At 38.7% G+C, this 17,918-nt stretch overlaps 1 protein-coding gene across 1 annotated transcript in view; it reads left to right on the plus strand.

Moving 5' to 3' along the window:
- The first annotated feature begins 1,859 nt into the window (after positions 1-1,859).
- The window catches only part of DYNC2LI1 (dynein cytoplasmic 2 light intermediate chain 1), a 33,061-nt gene continuing 17,002 nt past the window's right edge, over positions 1,860-17,918 (plus strand). Inside the window, exons 1-8 of the mRNA XM_037066661.1 lie at positions 1,860-1,975; positions 3,868-3,985; positions 5,818-5,852; positions 8,462-8,531; positions 10,838-10,926; positions 14,945-15,131; positions 16,023-16,091; positions 16,691-16,768. Coding sequence (XP_036922556.1) covers positions 1,968-1,975; positions 3,868-3,985; positions 5,818-5,852; positions 8,462-8,531; positions 10,838-10,926; positions 14,945-15,131; positions 16,023-16,091; positions 16,691-16,768 — 654 coding nt within the window. The 5' untranslated portion in view covers positions 1,860-1,967. The remainder of the gene's footprint in view (positions 1,976-3,867; positions 3,986-5,817; positions 5,853-8,461; positions 8,532-10,837; positions 10,927-14,944; positions 15,132-16,022; positions 16,092-16,690; positions 16,769-17,918) is intronic.

Here is a 17,918-nt window from a genome sequence, read left to right on the forward strand (position 1 = left end):
TGTTCTGCACTGTTGCTCATTCCATCCAGCAAGCAGTGTAAAATTCTCTCCCCCTCCATCAAAGACTCAAATCTTGAGTCTTCTTGGGGTGACCTAGTAGGGGGGTTCCAATTTTGTATATTCGTACCTTAGGAACAATTTTCAACTACCAAGAAATACCACTTCATCCAAATATAAAACCTCAGGAGGCGTAAGAACAGAAAGGGGAAATCAATTCTCAATCAGATCAGCTTAATCAACTGACTCGATGTTGGTGAGCAGGGCTCAGCCAGATAATCTTCACTTTCCTCCCTACCAGTTACCCAAACGATTATACCTTTAAAATTCCAGTCCTGTGACTAGTACGCAGCAAGCACTTGGCAAAATGTTAGCTATGATTAGTATCCATATCAGTAGGACTTCCTAACTAACATGCAGAGGGATTCCAAAGTTCTACATTAGTTTGTGAGCTTATAGGCTGGCTCACCATAGGATATGCTAATAGATACTGATTCAAGGATAGATGGATCGATCTCCTTTGCCATCATCCTTTCCCCATTGAACTCCACTTCCATTACATTGCTTCTTTGAGTCTTCTGTCTCCGGAATGCACCTAGGTGTTAAGAGGATTTTGTCCTGGAAGATTTTATCTGAAGTGATTGCCTTTTTGTTCTCCCTCCCAACCACCTGCTTCATGTCTGAGAATGTGATTCTTTTGTTTCCTTGTTCAAAGTTGCTGATCAGCAGCGTAACACATGAAAATAACAAGCTTTATGCACTTACAATGTCAGGCATATGTTTATATATATATATATTATGTTTGTATATATTTATATAGCATATATTGTATAACATTTTATGTTTTTATATATATTACATACATATAAAATTATAAACTCACCATTTTCCCTTGCTCTACAAGATTGGAGATTAAGGCTCAGAGAAACTGAGTAATTTACCCCTTGTGGCAATGTGGCAACTTAGCCAGTGTGGCCGAGTCAGGATTTATATCACATCTATCTCACTCTAAAGGCCATGTTCCTGGACATTACACCGCGGAAACCAAGCCAGCAGGCAGAAGGGGTGCGGGAAGAATATTTCTCTCAAATATCCAAGACATCATGAGCTGGAAAGCCTGGATCCACTCAGCATTCGAGACAGAGCAAATACCGTCACTGCCATGAACATTTCACCATTGGGCTTTTAGTCACTTGTTCTTATGTAATATTTGATACCTCCCTGCCATAGTTTATATCACTGGCTTCCTTTGGGTTATTATGATTAGCATTGTTTTTCTCAAGGGCAAGAATCTTTTCTGTCTCATCTCTTCATCTTACTCTGTGTAGCACAGTTTTGCACATGGTTATAACTTAGTATTCGTTATTGATTTGGAGGTAAAGTAAGCGAAGTATTGTGGAGATGCATTTTTCTCTACTAATATTAATAAATGATGTGCTGTTACATAAAATCTGCAATAACTAAACCAGCAGAGAGCTGGGAAATACTAAAATCATAATATTCTTTGCCTTTAGTAAATCACTAGGAAACAGCTCAGGAGATTGCCTCACTCTCCATTTCCAAATTATCGCTATGGGGAGACAAAAGTAAACGGGGGAGGCAGGAGGGAGAGAAAGAGTGAGAGAGAGAGCGAGCGAGCGAGACCAGAAGAATATTGGCATATATTCTCTACTCAGTAGAATTTTTTTAAATAAAAGAACATTTGCAGTCGAGCGATTTTCAGTCAAAAGGTTTGTTACCATATCACTCCACTCCACTCACATTCTGGGGGGATGAAGCAGAGCTTGAGACTTGAAAAAACTCTGAGAACTACATATCCCATAAAGCCCTTCTTCCACACGCAACCAAGCCTGTGACGTTGCTCCCATGGCAACCGAAGAGCCCAGGTTCCACGGACCAGGTCTGAGCTTTCGGTGTAACTCTAAACTGGCCCCTGCGCGGATCTCGGACGCGGAGACTGCAGAGCCACGATGCCCAGGTATCCCCGCATCTTTGCTTGCTCAGGGCTTACGCTCTCTCAATAGTCTCCCCTCCTTCCAACCCTAGCGTGGAAAGGGGAGGGAGGGAGAGGCCGCTGGGGGTATATTGCGGGAGAAGAGCCCACGCGAGGCCAGTTGGTGGAAGAAAACTGGAGGTCTTTCCTGCTTGCAACCCCTGTCAAAGACACGTAGGAACTACCCTTCTAGCGCTTGCTGATTCTGACGAAAGTGGGTAGAAAAATTCCCATAGTAGGAAGAGATTTTGAAACAGCGTTCAACTCCAACCATTCACTTATTCAAGAAAAGTTTCTTGCAGGCCAGGGAATGGAGCAGGGGTTCAGGCAGTGAACTAGACAACGAAGCCACTTCCTTAGAGACCTCCCCTCCCGGTGCAGAAGTTCACAACAGGAGTAAACGAGGGGGAACTTGCGAGAGCACTGGAAAGTGTAAGATCATGTTTAAAAGACAGTGGTGGAGGAGGGGATATTGACATCTAATACATCTTAGCTCTTTAAATCTATGATGCCAATTTTAATTACCTGATCCCAAGGCCATACCTAAACTTTCTCTGAACAACTTACAGGAACAAAGGGGAGAGAGGGTTCCTGAAGTCCAGGGGAAATCGGGTTTTCTCACCCTGTGTATCGGCGGTGTGATCTCTAAGGAGCCTATGACTCTTAGTGCAAAAAAATTGTCAGCTTCGCATTACTGTATAATTGATTGCAATTATAAACTTTTAGCTCTAGGCATAAATTTCCACCCGTGGCATAACTGCTTGTAGCACCTCATTGTCTCCTCTCTTCAAGAACTTGGACAGCAGCTAACCACGTATGTAAATAAAGAGCGCACAGGCCTGGACTGAGTTCCTGGGGGCTCGCCGACTAAAGTTTGTGGATTTTAGTGCACATATTTAGAGACATCAATTTTCGTTTTCTATAGCCCCTTTCTTCACCTTTTGTTCTTGAATAAAAATTATTATAAGCGCTCAATTATTTTAGGTAATTATATATAGGCCAAGCCCTAAACTAAATGATACATTTTAATAATCAATCATGACAATCTTATGAAGTTAGTATTCTTTTTTTCCCTTGGCATTTTGAAGATAAAGAAACAGAGGTGAGCCTGGGGACTAGTGTAGAAGCTTGCATATATTAGGTGCCCAATAAATACTTGTTGAAGGAATGAAGGACCCAGAGAAGTTAGAAATTTGTCCAAGTTTCTATGGCATACATAGAAAGTAGCAGATTTAGGCTTACAACACATCAGATCTTACTCATATTTTTTTAGTTCAATACTCCATTTTTCATGTAGGCTTTAAGTTAGAAAGGATATAATCTTATTTATGTAAAATTATATATGCGTGCAGAGATAGGAATGAAAGAATGATTTTCAAAATGTGATTTGGGGTGACTTTTTTCTTTATATTTTCTCTACTAAAAATAGGGGGGAAATAGGGGAATCTTGAGCCAAAAATATAAATTTTAAAAAATAGAAATAGCTGAGGGAGCCGAGATTATTTGGGACACTGGTTTCCACATCCCCCCATTTTCCTAGATGTTGCTTCTCAAGTTGTACACATGCCAAAGTTGTTCATTCACATGTCTGTCAGAATCTAACGCATCCAGCTTTCAAACTTGACTGGGAGGCCCAGAATAAGAAACCTTCAAGTCCTGCCGATGAAGGCTCTGCATATCATTTTCAGCTTTCTTTGATGAAACAGCACAAAGAAAATGGCTGGTCCTCAGACGCTGTACCAGTTCATTGTCCCCCAGAAAATAATGTCAATTGGTTTTAAAAATTTGACTGAAAGAAAATTTCTCTGAGCTGGAAATAAATGTTGAAAAGGAGTCTTCTTGCTTCTCCGAATTTTGTTTTTCTGCCTCTCACTTAGTGAAACTCTCTGGGAAATTGCAAAAGCTGAAGTGGAAAAACGGGGAAGTAATGGAAATGAAGGTGATGGCGTGGAAACTGGAGAAAAGTCTGTTTTCTTCATTGGCAGTAAAAATGGGGTAATACTTTTTTTCCAACTTTTTTTTCAATTATTGTGATAACAACCAGTAGTAAAATTTATATTAATACCTTGATAAAAATGTGGATGCCACCACTCTAACCCTATAATGAATCTCCAGCCTGCTGGTTACGTTGGAGCCGGTTGTGCCCCATGTGAGGGTGTCCTACTCAAGGGTGAGCAGGTACTTACATCAGCCTGAGCAGCAGTCGTGCGGTGGGCCACAGCAGCTTGGAGGAAGGGGCACTTGTTTCTAATTAGACTGCCCCAAGGGGTCATCTCTTCCCCATTTGCACAGAGGTACCATAAATGCCAATGTGATGGTCACATTCATAGGTCACTGGTACAACTGAAATGGACATGGAGATAATAGAAACATGAACTATGTAGGAGGGTATGATACATTTAACCTTCACTTATCTTAACTAGGGTCACAGAAACTGAAGGAAACTTGGAGCTATTCTAGTCTTCTACAATAAGGATTCTTACCTGGGGACCGTGGAGGTACTTCTTGGGGCCAGCGAAGTCCCTAGAAATGTATGCGAAATTGTGTATGATTGTGCATCAGTACATTTTTCTGGAAAATTAGGTTTTTCCCAGCATACAAGCACCTCCCAGAAAGGGGAAGGGCCACTGCAGTCAGTGATTGTGCTAACTGTGATCAGGGTGCTCACAGAGCTGGTTGATTTTAGTCACAAATTAGAGGAACAAATGAAGGCTAGGTTTGAATTATGTCTTCCACAACTGCAGCCTGTGTCAGTATTTGTTAATTCATAGTTAGTAGAAAACTTCCTTTGTTTCATTGTTAACTTCCACCCCAGATCCTAATTCTTACCTGTAAAACTATAGGAATAAACCTTATTCCTCTTCTACTTATTAAATCTTCACATATTGTAAAGTTGCCCTTCAAATAGTTCATGGCAACCACTGTATCTCTCTGAGTGTCTGTTGGAGCTTTATCTTCGTTTCATTCAGCCGTGTTTTCTGGGTCAGGGACTTCATATCAGTCATGGATTCTCTGTCAGGGTCTTAGTAACTCTCAACTAAAATTCTAATGTGCAGTTCTCAGGATGGGACAGAATTTTTCTGGTTTTGTTTAACAACAATAGACAGGAGCAGGTCTGCCAGCTTCTCTTTTTCCAGATGCCAAGCTTTTGTTATCTTGCAGAAAAATTTAGGTGCCCATCACCCTGTTCGCTGAGGTTGAGCTTGAGATCCGTCTTTCATCCGTGCTGTTGTTTGTGTTCCTCATTTGATTAGATTGGGCCCTTTTTTATAGTCTGTTTGTATTTTTGATTACTCTTAATAAAATAATTTATGTGTGTGGTCCTAAAAAATGATTAGAATAAGTATATCCTCTAGAATTAAAACACAAAAATACTCAACCCAGCAACTGGATTGCTTACTTTGAAAATATTGGCAATGTGTTCTTTATTTGTATGTTATCTTTTGTCTTTATTTCTGCTTCAACAGTTAGAATTCAGATGTTTTAGGAGACACTAATCATCTGCTTAACCAGTAATTAGCACTGACGAGCAGAGCGAACGTGTAAGACAGCTGCCAAGTTGACCACGAGAGGGAGGTGTGATTTGCTCCTATTTGTCATCTGAAGGGCTTTATAATTATAATAATAGCAGTGTTGTTACACTGTGAGGGGAAGTTGACAGTTAACTTTTTCTACTTATCAAACTTAGGAACAATTCTGAAAGTATCTAGTTTCCAGGTAATTTATCATTCAAGTGATTAAAAAGCTATTTTGGGCACAGCTATGAACAATTGTAAAATTTTACATATGGGTGACATTAACACAATATTGCTTTTTTCAATTTCTAGGGAAAGACTACTATTATTCTAAGGTGTCTTGACAGGTATGTGTTATGTTAAACTTTAGATCATGTTTTTTTGCTTATTCTGGGTGCATAGGGCACGTTAGATGCTAAAAGACATATGGAGGGAGAACAACTTTGAAGACCAAACAAAATAATTTAATTTTTAATGAGTCTTTAGTATGGCCTTTAAGAGATTCTTTAATATAAAACCAACCAACCAACAAACAAAAAATTCTATAATATCACTACCGGATTTTCCTATTGGAGAAATCAATGGGACTAGACAGCCTTTGCTAGTACTTCCTTTCTTTTTGGCTATGCTTCTATGATAGTTAAATTATTTTTATTCACCCTGGCTAGTGTAGCTCAGTGGATTGAGTGCGGGCCTGCGAACCAGACGATCGCGGTTCGATTCCCAGTCAGGGCACATGCCTGGGTTGGAGGCCAGTTCCCGGCAGGGGCCAGTTCCCAGCAAGGGATGCACGAGAAGCAACCATACATTGATGTTTCTCTTCCTCTCTCCTTCCCTTCCCCTCTAAAGATACATAAATAAATATTTTTTTTAAATTTATTTTTATTCTACCTACTCCTTGATTATTTGAATGTTAGTCATAACCTTTCAATTATTCATGGGTACAATTTTGAAGCACAATGTTGGTCCTCAAAGTGTTCATTTTATCATTTCTCACATATACTTCTTAACCTTCTGTGCTGTAGAAGCATGACATCAGATTAAGATTTAGTGCTATAATGGGCAGGTGTTGCAGAAAGTTGGTAAGGAAAGTCTCAACCCATTCTGGAAGATATTTCTCTGTTCTTTTATTCCAATGCCTTTCTTACAACTTTTCCAAAAACATCAAGAGATGGAACTTGGTCTAAAGATCACATTAAAGAAACATCATTCATTTGAAAAAATATTATTAAAGAATACTTTATCTTTAAATATTATTTAAATACTTTATCTTTAAATATTATTAAAGAATATTAATAAAAGAATCCTGGTTTTGTATAACTTTTTATCAGCAAAATTGTTTTTTGGAAGAAACACCCACTGTGGCACCTGCATCGTCCTCCCACCCCAGGAGTCACGACCCTTCTCGGGCCAGGCACACTTCCCACCGCAAATGGGTCACCCAGCACAGCCTCAGCCCGGGAGGAACTACTAAATTGAACTGATAATTAGGAATTTTGGTTTCTTGATAGCCTACTAAGAAAAAGGACAATTCTTCAAATTGTAGGTTAAATATCAGAGTTTATAAATTTTGTCTTAAAAGCAGCATTTTTTCATAAAGGAAAAAATTTTTAAAGATTTTATTTATTTATTTTTAGAGAGAGGGGAAGGGAGGGAGAAAGAGGAGAGAAATATTATGTGTAAGTTACCTCACACACCCCCAACCGGGGGATCTGGCCCACACCCCAGGCATGTGCCCTGGCTGGGAACTGAACCAGTGACCCTTTGTCCACAGGCTGGCGCTCAATCTGCTGAGCCACACCAGCCAGGGCTCATAAAGGAAATTTTTACTTTTCAGGAAGTAAAACCAAACATCATTCTATATATGTATGAAAGATACATGCAGGGATAATATATAAAATATGCAATAAACATAAATATATAAAGCACAAATTAAAAATAATTTTTTGCTTTGAAAATTAAAAATAGATAAACACAAATTTTATTCAGCCTTAAAAAGGAGCAAAATTCTATCACATCTACAGCATGAATGAAGCTGGAGGACAGGTGCTAAATGAAATAGTCACAGAAAAACAAATGCTGTATAATGCACTATATGAGGTATTTAGAGGAGTCGGGATTATAGAAAATAGAATGGTGCTTACCAGGGGCTGGATGAGGGGAGAAAGTGGGGAGTTGTGTAATGGGTTTGGGGTTTCGGTTTTTTTGAGATGAAAAGTTCCGATGTTTGGCTGCACAACAGTGTGAATATGCTTAACGTCACTGAACTGTGCACTTAGAGATGGCTAAGGTTGTCCATTTCTTTTGTGTGTCTGGACTACAATAAAAAAGAAATAAGTATATCATACAGTACTTTTTTGTATATCATATATAAATATATCATAAAACTGCTTACCAAACAGTGTAAGTTGTAGTGTAAATAATTCATCAAATCACTGTAATATTTTTCAGATTATTTGTCGATTTTAGGGTTACTCATGTCATTTGTGTGTAGCTCTCACTAGATAAGTGATGTTGTGTTTGAGCTGTGATTTAAGAGACAAAACTGTGTTAAGTCTCCCCTGACGTCTTCATTAAATTGCTGGTCACTAGGTTCCCCACTCCCATACAAGGCTGAGCAGAAACCTCATGTCACGTGGCCTGGATGCGGAAGGCCTGTGCCCTAACACAGCCATCAGCACGGTCTCCCCGCTGCTGTCTTCCTCGGCCCCGACAGGGTCTCTCTGGGCCATGCAAGTGCCGTTATTCACCCCTGCAGCTGCCACAGAAATCCATTAAGATGGTTTTTTGAAGGCTTGTTGATTTTTATATGATTTTTAAATCATTTTACGTCAATGTTACTATGGAAGGTAACTTCTTCACTAATAGATGAAAGTTTTGAGAAGAAGCAAAAATGAATCAGGTAAGAAGATAGCTTAAGAAAATAGTGGCAATGATGTCTGTCTTTATTGTACAGGGATGAGCCACCAAAACCCACCTTGGCCCTGGAATATACCTACGGAAGAAGAGCAAAAGGCCATAACACAGTGCGTGTCTTTCTAAGTGATGTTGCTGTATCCGCAGCCGGAGAAGCAATGGGCTGACTTCACTTTACATTTTCCATCTTATCTGCAATCAATAAATGTATCCAGCTGCACACTTCATAGCTATGTACTTTTAAACTTCAAGTGCAGCTCAGTGTATATGAAACTAACTGGAACTGAAAATATGTTAGCCTTCTCATCTGTTATGTCTCCTAATGCTAGAATAAGATTACTTTGTGACTTCATTTTAAGGATTTGGGACATGTTTTAATAATTGTGTTGGTGTGACTTTTTCTTCTTTCAAATGAGAATAATATATGTTACCTCCTGTCTCCCCCACAAAAAATCTAAAAACATGTTCAACCTGCAGAATATTTATGAAAATACACTGCTCAAAATGCAAATTACTAGCAAATATATCCTGAAGCTGGTAAAAATATTTCAGAATACAGGTTCTCATTGATTATAATCCTTACTTTCACTTGTTTTAGTGTCTCTTCAGAGGAAAATTAAAAATTACTCAGGGTAGAGGGATAGTTGAGAGTGTCTATTAGGAGCATTTTTTAAAATCCTAAATTGAGTTCTCTTTTGGAGTCCTCACATGAAAGAGGCCATTTCTCTATTTTTTTTTAATGTTTGTTGATATGAGGGGGAGAGAGAGAGTGCGATGCACGGGTGTCAGAGAGAAGCAGCGGTCGTGGTGCCTCCCATACACACCCTGACCTGGGGTCAAACCCACAACCTAGGTCTGTGCCCTGATGGGACTTGAACCCCCAGCCCTTTTGTGTATGGGATAATGTTCCAACTGACTGAGCCACACCAGCCAGGGCCGGCCATTTCTTAGATAAAGTTAGCTGTATAGAAGAATGGAACAGGTGGTCCCACTTCTCTCATAGCACAGGCAAATTTTTAGTCCAAATGATCATTAGACAATGTGTCAAGAGTTAAAACTGCCTGATGCTTCTTCCTGGATTCAGCAATGACAGCTGGTTATTAAAACTGTGAAATTGAAAAGAAAACACATAATATATTGAGATGCAGGAAAACTTCATTTTTGTTGCTTGTGTGAATTTTGACATGAGTGATAAACTTAGAAATGGAAACTCTGACACAACTTTCATAAGGTTAAGAGCTGTAAGAACTTTCATCAAATTGTAAATCGACTGAGATTTTTCAATGAATAATTATTTTCCCTATAAACATTAATGATTCAGATAACAATTTTAGAGATTGTGAGATGATTTGTCAAGAATATATATATAGTAGATATAAAATACATATTCTTGACATATATGTGTATATTCATCTAAAACTTGCTTTAATAACCATCTGTTTCTTCCAAGTTCATGGTTAACATGTACATAAAAACGCAGGAGATTCTTTTTCACCTATTTTTTTTCTCTAAACTTTGTGCTATCAGGTTGAGCTTATCCATATTCATTCTAGAAGATTCATGTCTTTCTCAAGTTTGATGTTCTTTAAGTGTTCTAAAGGGAAGCACTTTGTCAGCTCTTCATAGAGCTGAACAGTTGGGACACGGAGTCGGTGTCCCAGAGGCTCCTCAGCCTTGGGGCAGAAGCACACATGCCGGTAGCTAGCAGTCTAAGGTTGCCATGGCCTTGACCGAGCTGCTTGGCTGCCTAACCCCTAATACTTAAGAATCCTATAGAAAGGGAAGCAGTTGTTTAGTCTCTTCTTGTTCCTCCACCTGCCACGTGTATTGCCAGTGGGAGCCTGCCCATCAGCTTCCCCAGGGGCATCGGGCACAAATCCTCCGCTTATATTTCGCTCAGGTAATCCTGACCTGCAGCTGGGACTGCCGTCTGCTTGTCCCATCTCCTCGTGCCTTACCTGTGTGTCTGATTTATTTTGCGAGCTTCTGCCTCCCTAAATCAGGATGTTTTCCTGTTCAACTATTGTATTTCTATCTAGAATTTAAACTGTTTTCAAGAAGAATGTGAAATGTTTTCAACTAGTTGTTTGTATATCACATTTGAGTGTCTGCTACGTGCAATATTTACAGAGCTGGGGCACCGTTTATGTCTTCTGTTAAGGCATGACTAGAGTTAGGGCATTTACGGATACATATACATTCTTAATGTTTCATCTTTGTTCTTTGGAATAGATGTTTTGGTGCATTTTGAGGGATAAAGAAAGAGGAAAGTTTTGGCTGCCAAGAAAGGGTTGATGGAAGACTACGCTATTTTATGTCCATAACCAGTAGTGGCTGGTGCTAATGAAGTATAATAAGTATTTAAAATATTAAAAAATGAAAAAATTTAATATGGAAAAAAACTTTTCTTTCTCAGCCAAAAGATATCGCGCACTTTTGGGAACTAGGTGGAGGAACCTCTTTATTGGACTTAATCAGCATACCGATCACAAGTGACACCTTGAGGTAAGTGCGCAGCTCCAGGAACAGGTGTTGGTACGTACCCAGCAGTGTCCACTGGATGACTCTGCGTAGGCTTTTGTGAGCCAGAATTTGGGGGCAGTTTTATGTTGTGGAAGGCTTGCGCTCACTTCCTTTCTATGGGCTTAAATGGTAATGCTTTCAAAGAGATTTTAAAAGGACTGAGGTTCTGGCCTGAGCTGAAGTGAGAGAGCGGGCATTCCAACAAGTAACATATTTTGCAAGCCTGCAAACAAACAAACAAAAATATGTCAAATGACACTTGCACAATGAAGTCACCTGGCAGAAATAAATTTGAAAAGTCGAATTCTCTCCAGTACTTATCTTAGTGTGAGCTAACTCAGCCCTGAGGTTTTTCTTCAGCTGGATGTTATAAGCCTGCCTTTGAGTGTAACGCTCATTCATGCTGCTGAAGCTTCAGCAAAGGGGAGGACAAGTTGGAGGAGGGAGAAAATCTGTTTGCTGACCTTAAAGAAACGGAACTTTGGGGAAAACCTCACACTTTCTCTTTGATGATGTTTTCCTGACATCATCTCCAACATGTTAGCCAAATCAGATGTGGAAAATTGTGACATTTTTCAGTGTTCCCAGGAACCCATGTGAGTCAAGGAAAACAAAAAAATTTAAATTTGAAATGTCTTTCTTTTGTCAGGGTTTAACACAAACTATGGTTGCTGTCTGGACCAAATACAGAGGGCCTGACATTTATTTATTCTGTATCAGCCATTAAGATCTTTGGGGTATGGAATTATTTTTATTAACAGGACGAGAGTGTTTCCCATAGCTGATTACAGGTAATGTTAGCTTTATTTGTCCAGCGATGTTTTTTCTTTTAAAGAAATATGATTTTAATGTGTGCTCATATGGAAACTTTAGAAAAATACTGAAAAATACGAAGAAAGAACACCCATGATCACATAAAAATAACCCCTGTAAGCATGTCAAAGTATTTCTTTCCATGTTTTCAGTGTTTGTAGATGAACTTTGTATAGATTTAACATGTTTTATACACACATTTAGATTTTGCCTTTTCACTTAATAGCCACCATTTCTCCATGACATTATTTTTCAGAAACATGAAATTTTCCTGCTGCCTAGTTTTTTGTTTTTCCTCCTGTAACAGAGAAAATGAGTGAAGCTGCCTGGCTGTCAGGGCCGCTCAGGGCGATGTGGCCGAGAAACGCAGGCCAGGGCCAGGAGGAGCCCAGGGAGCCTGTGCTGCTGGTTCACACCTGGGCCCTTTGCACTTGTGGAAATTCTGATTTCTGTATTAAGCCAAATATTTCCACCCACTTCTTTAATACCTGACTTCTGTAATCCCACTCTTCCTTGAAGTCCATGGCAGTGGAGCCTGCTTTTGGGAAAGCAGAGGTCAGGGTTATGCACAGAGAGAAGGGGAGCCGTAGCCCTGGGTCCAAAGTAGGTTGCTGAGTGGTTAAAGAATTCATGGAAAACATTTCACTCCTCATGAACTTGCAAATCTCAGAGTGTTTTGTGACTGGAATTAATTTGACACATAATTTCCTTGTGTTGGACAAAGCCCAGCAACTTGAGAAAATAATATTGCCAAATGCTATTAGAATTGTTTATCTTTAAAATGACTGCTCCTAAAATAATTATAGCTACATTGAACATTTCCACAGACTTTAGATAAATTGTAATAAAGTGTCTCCTGTGGTCTGATCCCCTGTTTTAAGAGGCTGGGTGTTTTGTTTTGTTTTAACTTTTTATTAGCTGTCATTTGCTATGAGGGTAAAAGTAACACGAATATTTCCAGTACAACGGAATCACAAATTTTAATATTAGAAAACATTTTAATAATTCACTTCTTTTTTCCTTAAAACACAGTTATTTTTCATTTGGAAGAGTAATAAATTTTATATATATTTTACCATAATAAAAAGATGTTAAACCTGGCTATCTCTTTTTAAACATTAGTTATACTAAATCCCTGAAAATAAAATTAGTTTCCTTACTATTACAATACACATATCATATTGTTGCAGTTAGGCAAAACTGTTCATGAGCTTATTAAAATGGCTTAAATGTGATTGGCCAGACAATTTTGTGTCACAGTAGTTTAATAAGAAATCTTGATGATGTCTGAAACATTATTTTCTAAATTTATAGAACTTAGTTCCTGCTTTGCTTGAATTAACATAAAATAGCTTGTTTGCTCAAATTAAGCAAAATAAATGATTATACTATAAACTAACATATTGGGCTGGGCAAATGTAGGTTTACAATTATGAATGCACAAAACACAGTTTATTCTTGTATTATTATTTATTTGTTAATCATTATATTATATATTATTATTAATCTACTTTTGCACACCCCTGTATTATAATTCCTTACTACATCTGCTAGCAGAGTGTTTGCCCTGTTGATCAAGGATATACTGGCCCACGATGACGGCTGTATGTATTTATTATGGCGATATTCAAAAATGCTCGTAGATTTATTTTTATTCTTTGTTGTGATGAAAATATCATAACAAAATATGCCATTCTGGCCATTTTAAATGTGCAGTTTGGTAGCATTAAGTGCATTCACATTATTGTGCAGTCATCATACCACCGATCTCCAGAGCTTCTCCACCTCCCAGCTGGGACTGTCCCCACTAAACAAGAGCTCCCTACTCCCCTCGCCCCGGCCCCTGGCAACAACCCTTCTGCGTTCTTTACCTATGAATTTGACTACTTCAGGTAACTCAATAAATGAAATCATGCAATACTTTCCCTTTTGAGTCCGGCATATTTCACTTAGCATAATGTCCTCAAGATTCATTCATATTGTAGTGTGTCAGAATTTCCTTTCTTTATAAGGCCGAGTAATATTTTCATTGTTTGTACGTATCACATTTTGTTATCCTTTCATCCACTGATGGACGTTTGGGGGGTTTTCACCTTTTGGCTATAGTGTATAGTGCTGCTTTGAGCATCAGCGTGCAGATATGTCTGCCTGGGTCTCTGATTTCCATACACCCAGACATGGAGTTGCTGGGTCGAGTGGTGAGTCCGTGTTTAATCTTGTGAGGAACAACTGTACTGTTTTCCACAGCAGCTGCTGTACCATTTTATGTTCCCACCGGAAATGCACAAGGGGTCCAGTTTCTCTCTATCCTCACCGACACTTGTTATCTTCTCGTGTTTTGTTTTGTGTTTGTGTTTTCTAATTACAGCTAGCCATGTTAATGGTTGCGAAGTGGTATCTCATTGTGGCTTGATTTGCATTTCCCTAATGATTAATGTTCATCATGTTTTCATACCTCTTCATATGTTATCTGTATATCTTCTTTGGGGAACTGTCCATTTGAGTCCTTTGCCCAGTTTTAAATTGGGCCCTTTGTTTTGTGGTTGTCCGGTTTAGTTTACGTCTGGTGGGGAACATGAGTGCACATGCACGCGGCAGTGTGTGGTGGTCGGGTGTGCTTCCTCAGACGCAGTGTGCCGTAGCAGAGACGTGGCTCTGACTCTAAAACCAGCTCTCCCATCTCCTAGAATATGAATCTGCACCTCAGACGTCTAATCCATCAGATGGATATCCTGGCGTCTTTTCAGAAGAGTCGTGGTGAAGGTTGAATAAGCTAAGCGGGCTCCTAGCAAGGTCCACCAGCAAACCTGCTTTCTTTTCCTTTACCTGATTGTGCTGCTTTTACTAATTCAGTCTCCCTTCTTTGGACTGCAGAATAAAATTGGATCTAAACATGGCATCATTGGACCCAATGGCTTACCGATTATCGAACTAAATTATTATTCGTTCAGGCAGAAACCTCAGTCTCACTAACACTTGGTTATAACACTTAAATATTACTAGAAAAAAAGTACTCAAATAAGTAAGGCTATAGCTTTGGTGTTATGTTTTTCATTTTTTATGTTTTTTTCTTTTGTGTAGAAAACCTCTGTTTTTCTCTGTTAAGCCATAATAACTTCGAGTATAGTAGGGTTTCCAAATGGTAATTATCTTTAGGGTTTTTAAAAATATTTTTTAATTTCTCTAGGACATTCTCTATTGTTCTTGTTTTGGATCTTTCAAAACCTAATGACCTTTGGCCCACCATGGAAAATCTGATGCAAGCCACCAAAAGCCAGGTCGACAAAGTACTAATGAAACTGGGAAAGACAGATTCTAAAGCAGCTTCTGAAATGAGACAGAAGACATGGAATAACATGCAGAAGGACCATCCGGTGAGTTGCTGTTGAGATTCTCCTTGGAGTCCTTAGCCCATACATGGTTAAAAGTAATGTCACAAAAACTTCTTTAATTTTTATGTATGACTTGAGATTCATTTGAAGTAGATGAACCTGCTCACTGGAAAATTATAGCAATTTCATAAAACCTCAGTAAGAGCAAAACAAGGGAAAATATTTCTTATGTCTTCTTAGACATCTTCTGTGATTGTTACGGCTTATTACACCAATCAAAATAAATTGTTTTAAAGTAGTTTGATATTGATTTTATAAAATGAAGACCTAAAACACCAGACTGTACAAATATCACCTGGCAGAGAACTAAATGAAGCTAAAACTTTGAGCAAAGGTTAGAATTTAAACAGCCCTCATCACGGTTCTATATTTTACATTCATTTATTGTCCCATAGTCAGTACTTTTATCATCTGACGAGTAATTACATTATGAAGTCACCAGTGGCAAGGCAAGTCCCTAAATACAGCCATGAATGTCACATTCTCGAAGTTAATACAAAATACGAGCAGTACTTTGTATCGCCCAGGGTCCGTGTGAATGTGTTTTCCATAGGTAATATCAGGACAGACTGATAGCTTGTGGTTCCCAGGAACACAGTATAAATGCTATTGCATCAGTTAACACAAAAATAGTTAAAAAATAAAAAGGAAGACAACATGTTATGTAAGAAAAGGGCAGCGCACAAAAATATTTTAGTAATTTAGGGAATTGCTGTTTCTAATTTTATACTTGAGAAATACAGTTTATTAAGCGAAAGTTAATTATTGGAACAACCCCCACGTCAAACAAGCACAGTCAAATCTATGAAGAGACTTCAAATGGTGTATTTTGGAAAGAATTCTAATAAATCAATGAAATATATTTATTAACAGGATCGTGAATTAATTGACCCATTCCCAATACCTCTGGTCATAATTGGAAGTAAATACGATATTTTTCAGGTAAGCTCTCCCACTCCCAGTTGAGTTTGTTATGCATGTCTGGACTTTGGGGGAGGGACAAAAGCAATAATGAAATAAGAAAGTATCTCTCAGAGGGAGCGCTCAAAGAGTCACACATCTTAAAGATTTTAGAAAAGAGGATATAGTTGGGAGAGAAAATAGGTAAAGAACAATAAATGCGGGGGAACGGGGATAAGGTAGAAGATTTAGGAATGAATCTTGAACCCAGTCACTGAGGGATAGGACTTCCCAACTTTTAAATTGAAGAAAGCAGAAAATTGGTTTTTTCTTATCTTTGCTTGTCAGAGAATCCTTAGGGTATTCCACTCTATGGACTGTGTGCCGATTTCTAAATTCTACTGAGCTAAGTATTTAGACAAGGGAAGATCTGGCAGCTGCAGCCCTAGAAGGCGGCCGCTATTTTTCAACTCTCCATAGAGACAAATATCAAGGTAATGGAATCCCCCTCTGCAGGAGGTGTCCACGAAATAGAAACAACGAAGAAATTGGCTATTTCCACATTTAATGATTTACATCTTCATGCTACTGGTGTTTAGTTCTCTCAACTTGTTTTTCATTTTAATAACACATTTCTTCAGGATTTTGACTCTGAGAAGAGGAAGGTAATATGCAAGACGCTTCGATTTGTTGCACATTATTATGGAGCATCATTAATGGTTCGTACATTTTGTGTCCTTTGGGCTTGAATGCATAGTACCAAATCTGGAAAACTAATAACTTCATGCACAGTTATAAAAACTCATGCTTTTACTACTGCATATCATTTCCTCCTTTTTCTCCCATTGCTAAAGAACCCTCATTACAGTGTTTTATAATGTGTCTGCAGACCACACTGCTAGATGGCCTGCCCATTCTCTGGTGCAAAAGCCCTGAATTGCTTGTATCTCTGAACCCCAGTTTCACAGAGATACAGTGGTTTTATGTATGTATGTGTGTATTTATTTATTTATTAATGTTTGCTTCCCCTTTGGAATTAAAATCTGTATTCTGTTAAAAGAAAAGGTGGGGAGAACCTTTAAAATGTGTTCTTTTTTAAACTTAACAACATGCTCTTTGCTGTGGAGGTTAAAAACATGGATGGGGCGGCCTGTTGCCCAGGTGTAAGTCTCAGGGCAGCCGTGACCTAGAGAGGTGATCTCGGACAAGTCCCTTAATCGTACTTGGGCCCCAGCCTCCTCCACGGGCAGATGGACAGAACCAGTACCTCCTTCTTAGGGTTTCGAGCATTAAAAGAGGGAATACTATGATATGCTTAGCACAGGGCCAGAAACAAAAGTGTCGCTCAGTAAATACTGGTTACTACAATTATTGTCACTGTGATATTCCATGGCAGAACCAAATTTGCTGGGTATCCTTTAATGTAATAAGACATAAAAGCACTTGTTTATTTTTAAAATATTTGCCCCCCTGATTTGGATGGCCTTTTTCCTTCTCAATCAAAGTGCTCACAGGAACCTGGAGACAACATGGCCTCACCCCTGGCCTTCCCGACTAGTATATTATGACTAAAAGTAATAAATACAATCTATATTTTAAATTTTTATACTTTTCAGAATACTCCAAATAAACTTCATTATGTATTTTCTTCGAAATCATCACCTTTTATGCTTGTTTGTATTTGCTTACGTATTAGGTTGACAGGATCCTTTGGAAATAATTCTTCTTTACTATTTTGAAAAGATATAGAGGATTTATAGTGAATAACTCTTGTAGGGTACAGAAACAAAGACCACGTATCTGATAGTTTCTCATTTTTGCCTCAGATGAGGCCCCGTATTTAGTTGGTGAGCCCAGGGAGGTCCCTTT

The sequence above is a fragment of the Sturnira hondurensis genome, unplaced genomic scaffold, assembly GCF_014824575.4.
Source record: "Sturnira hondurensis isolate 20B ecotype Veracruz unplaced genomic scaffold, ASM1482457v3 Scaffold0016663, whole genome shotgun sequence".
Taxonomy (NCBI): domain Eukaryota; kingdom Metazoa; phylum Chordata; class Mammalia; order Chiroptera; family Phyllostomidae; genus Sturnira; species Sturnira hondurensis.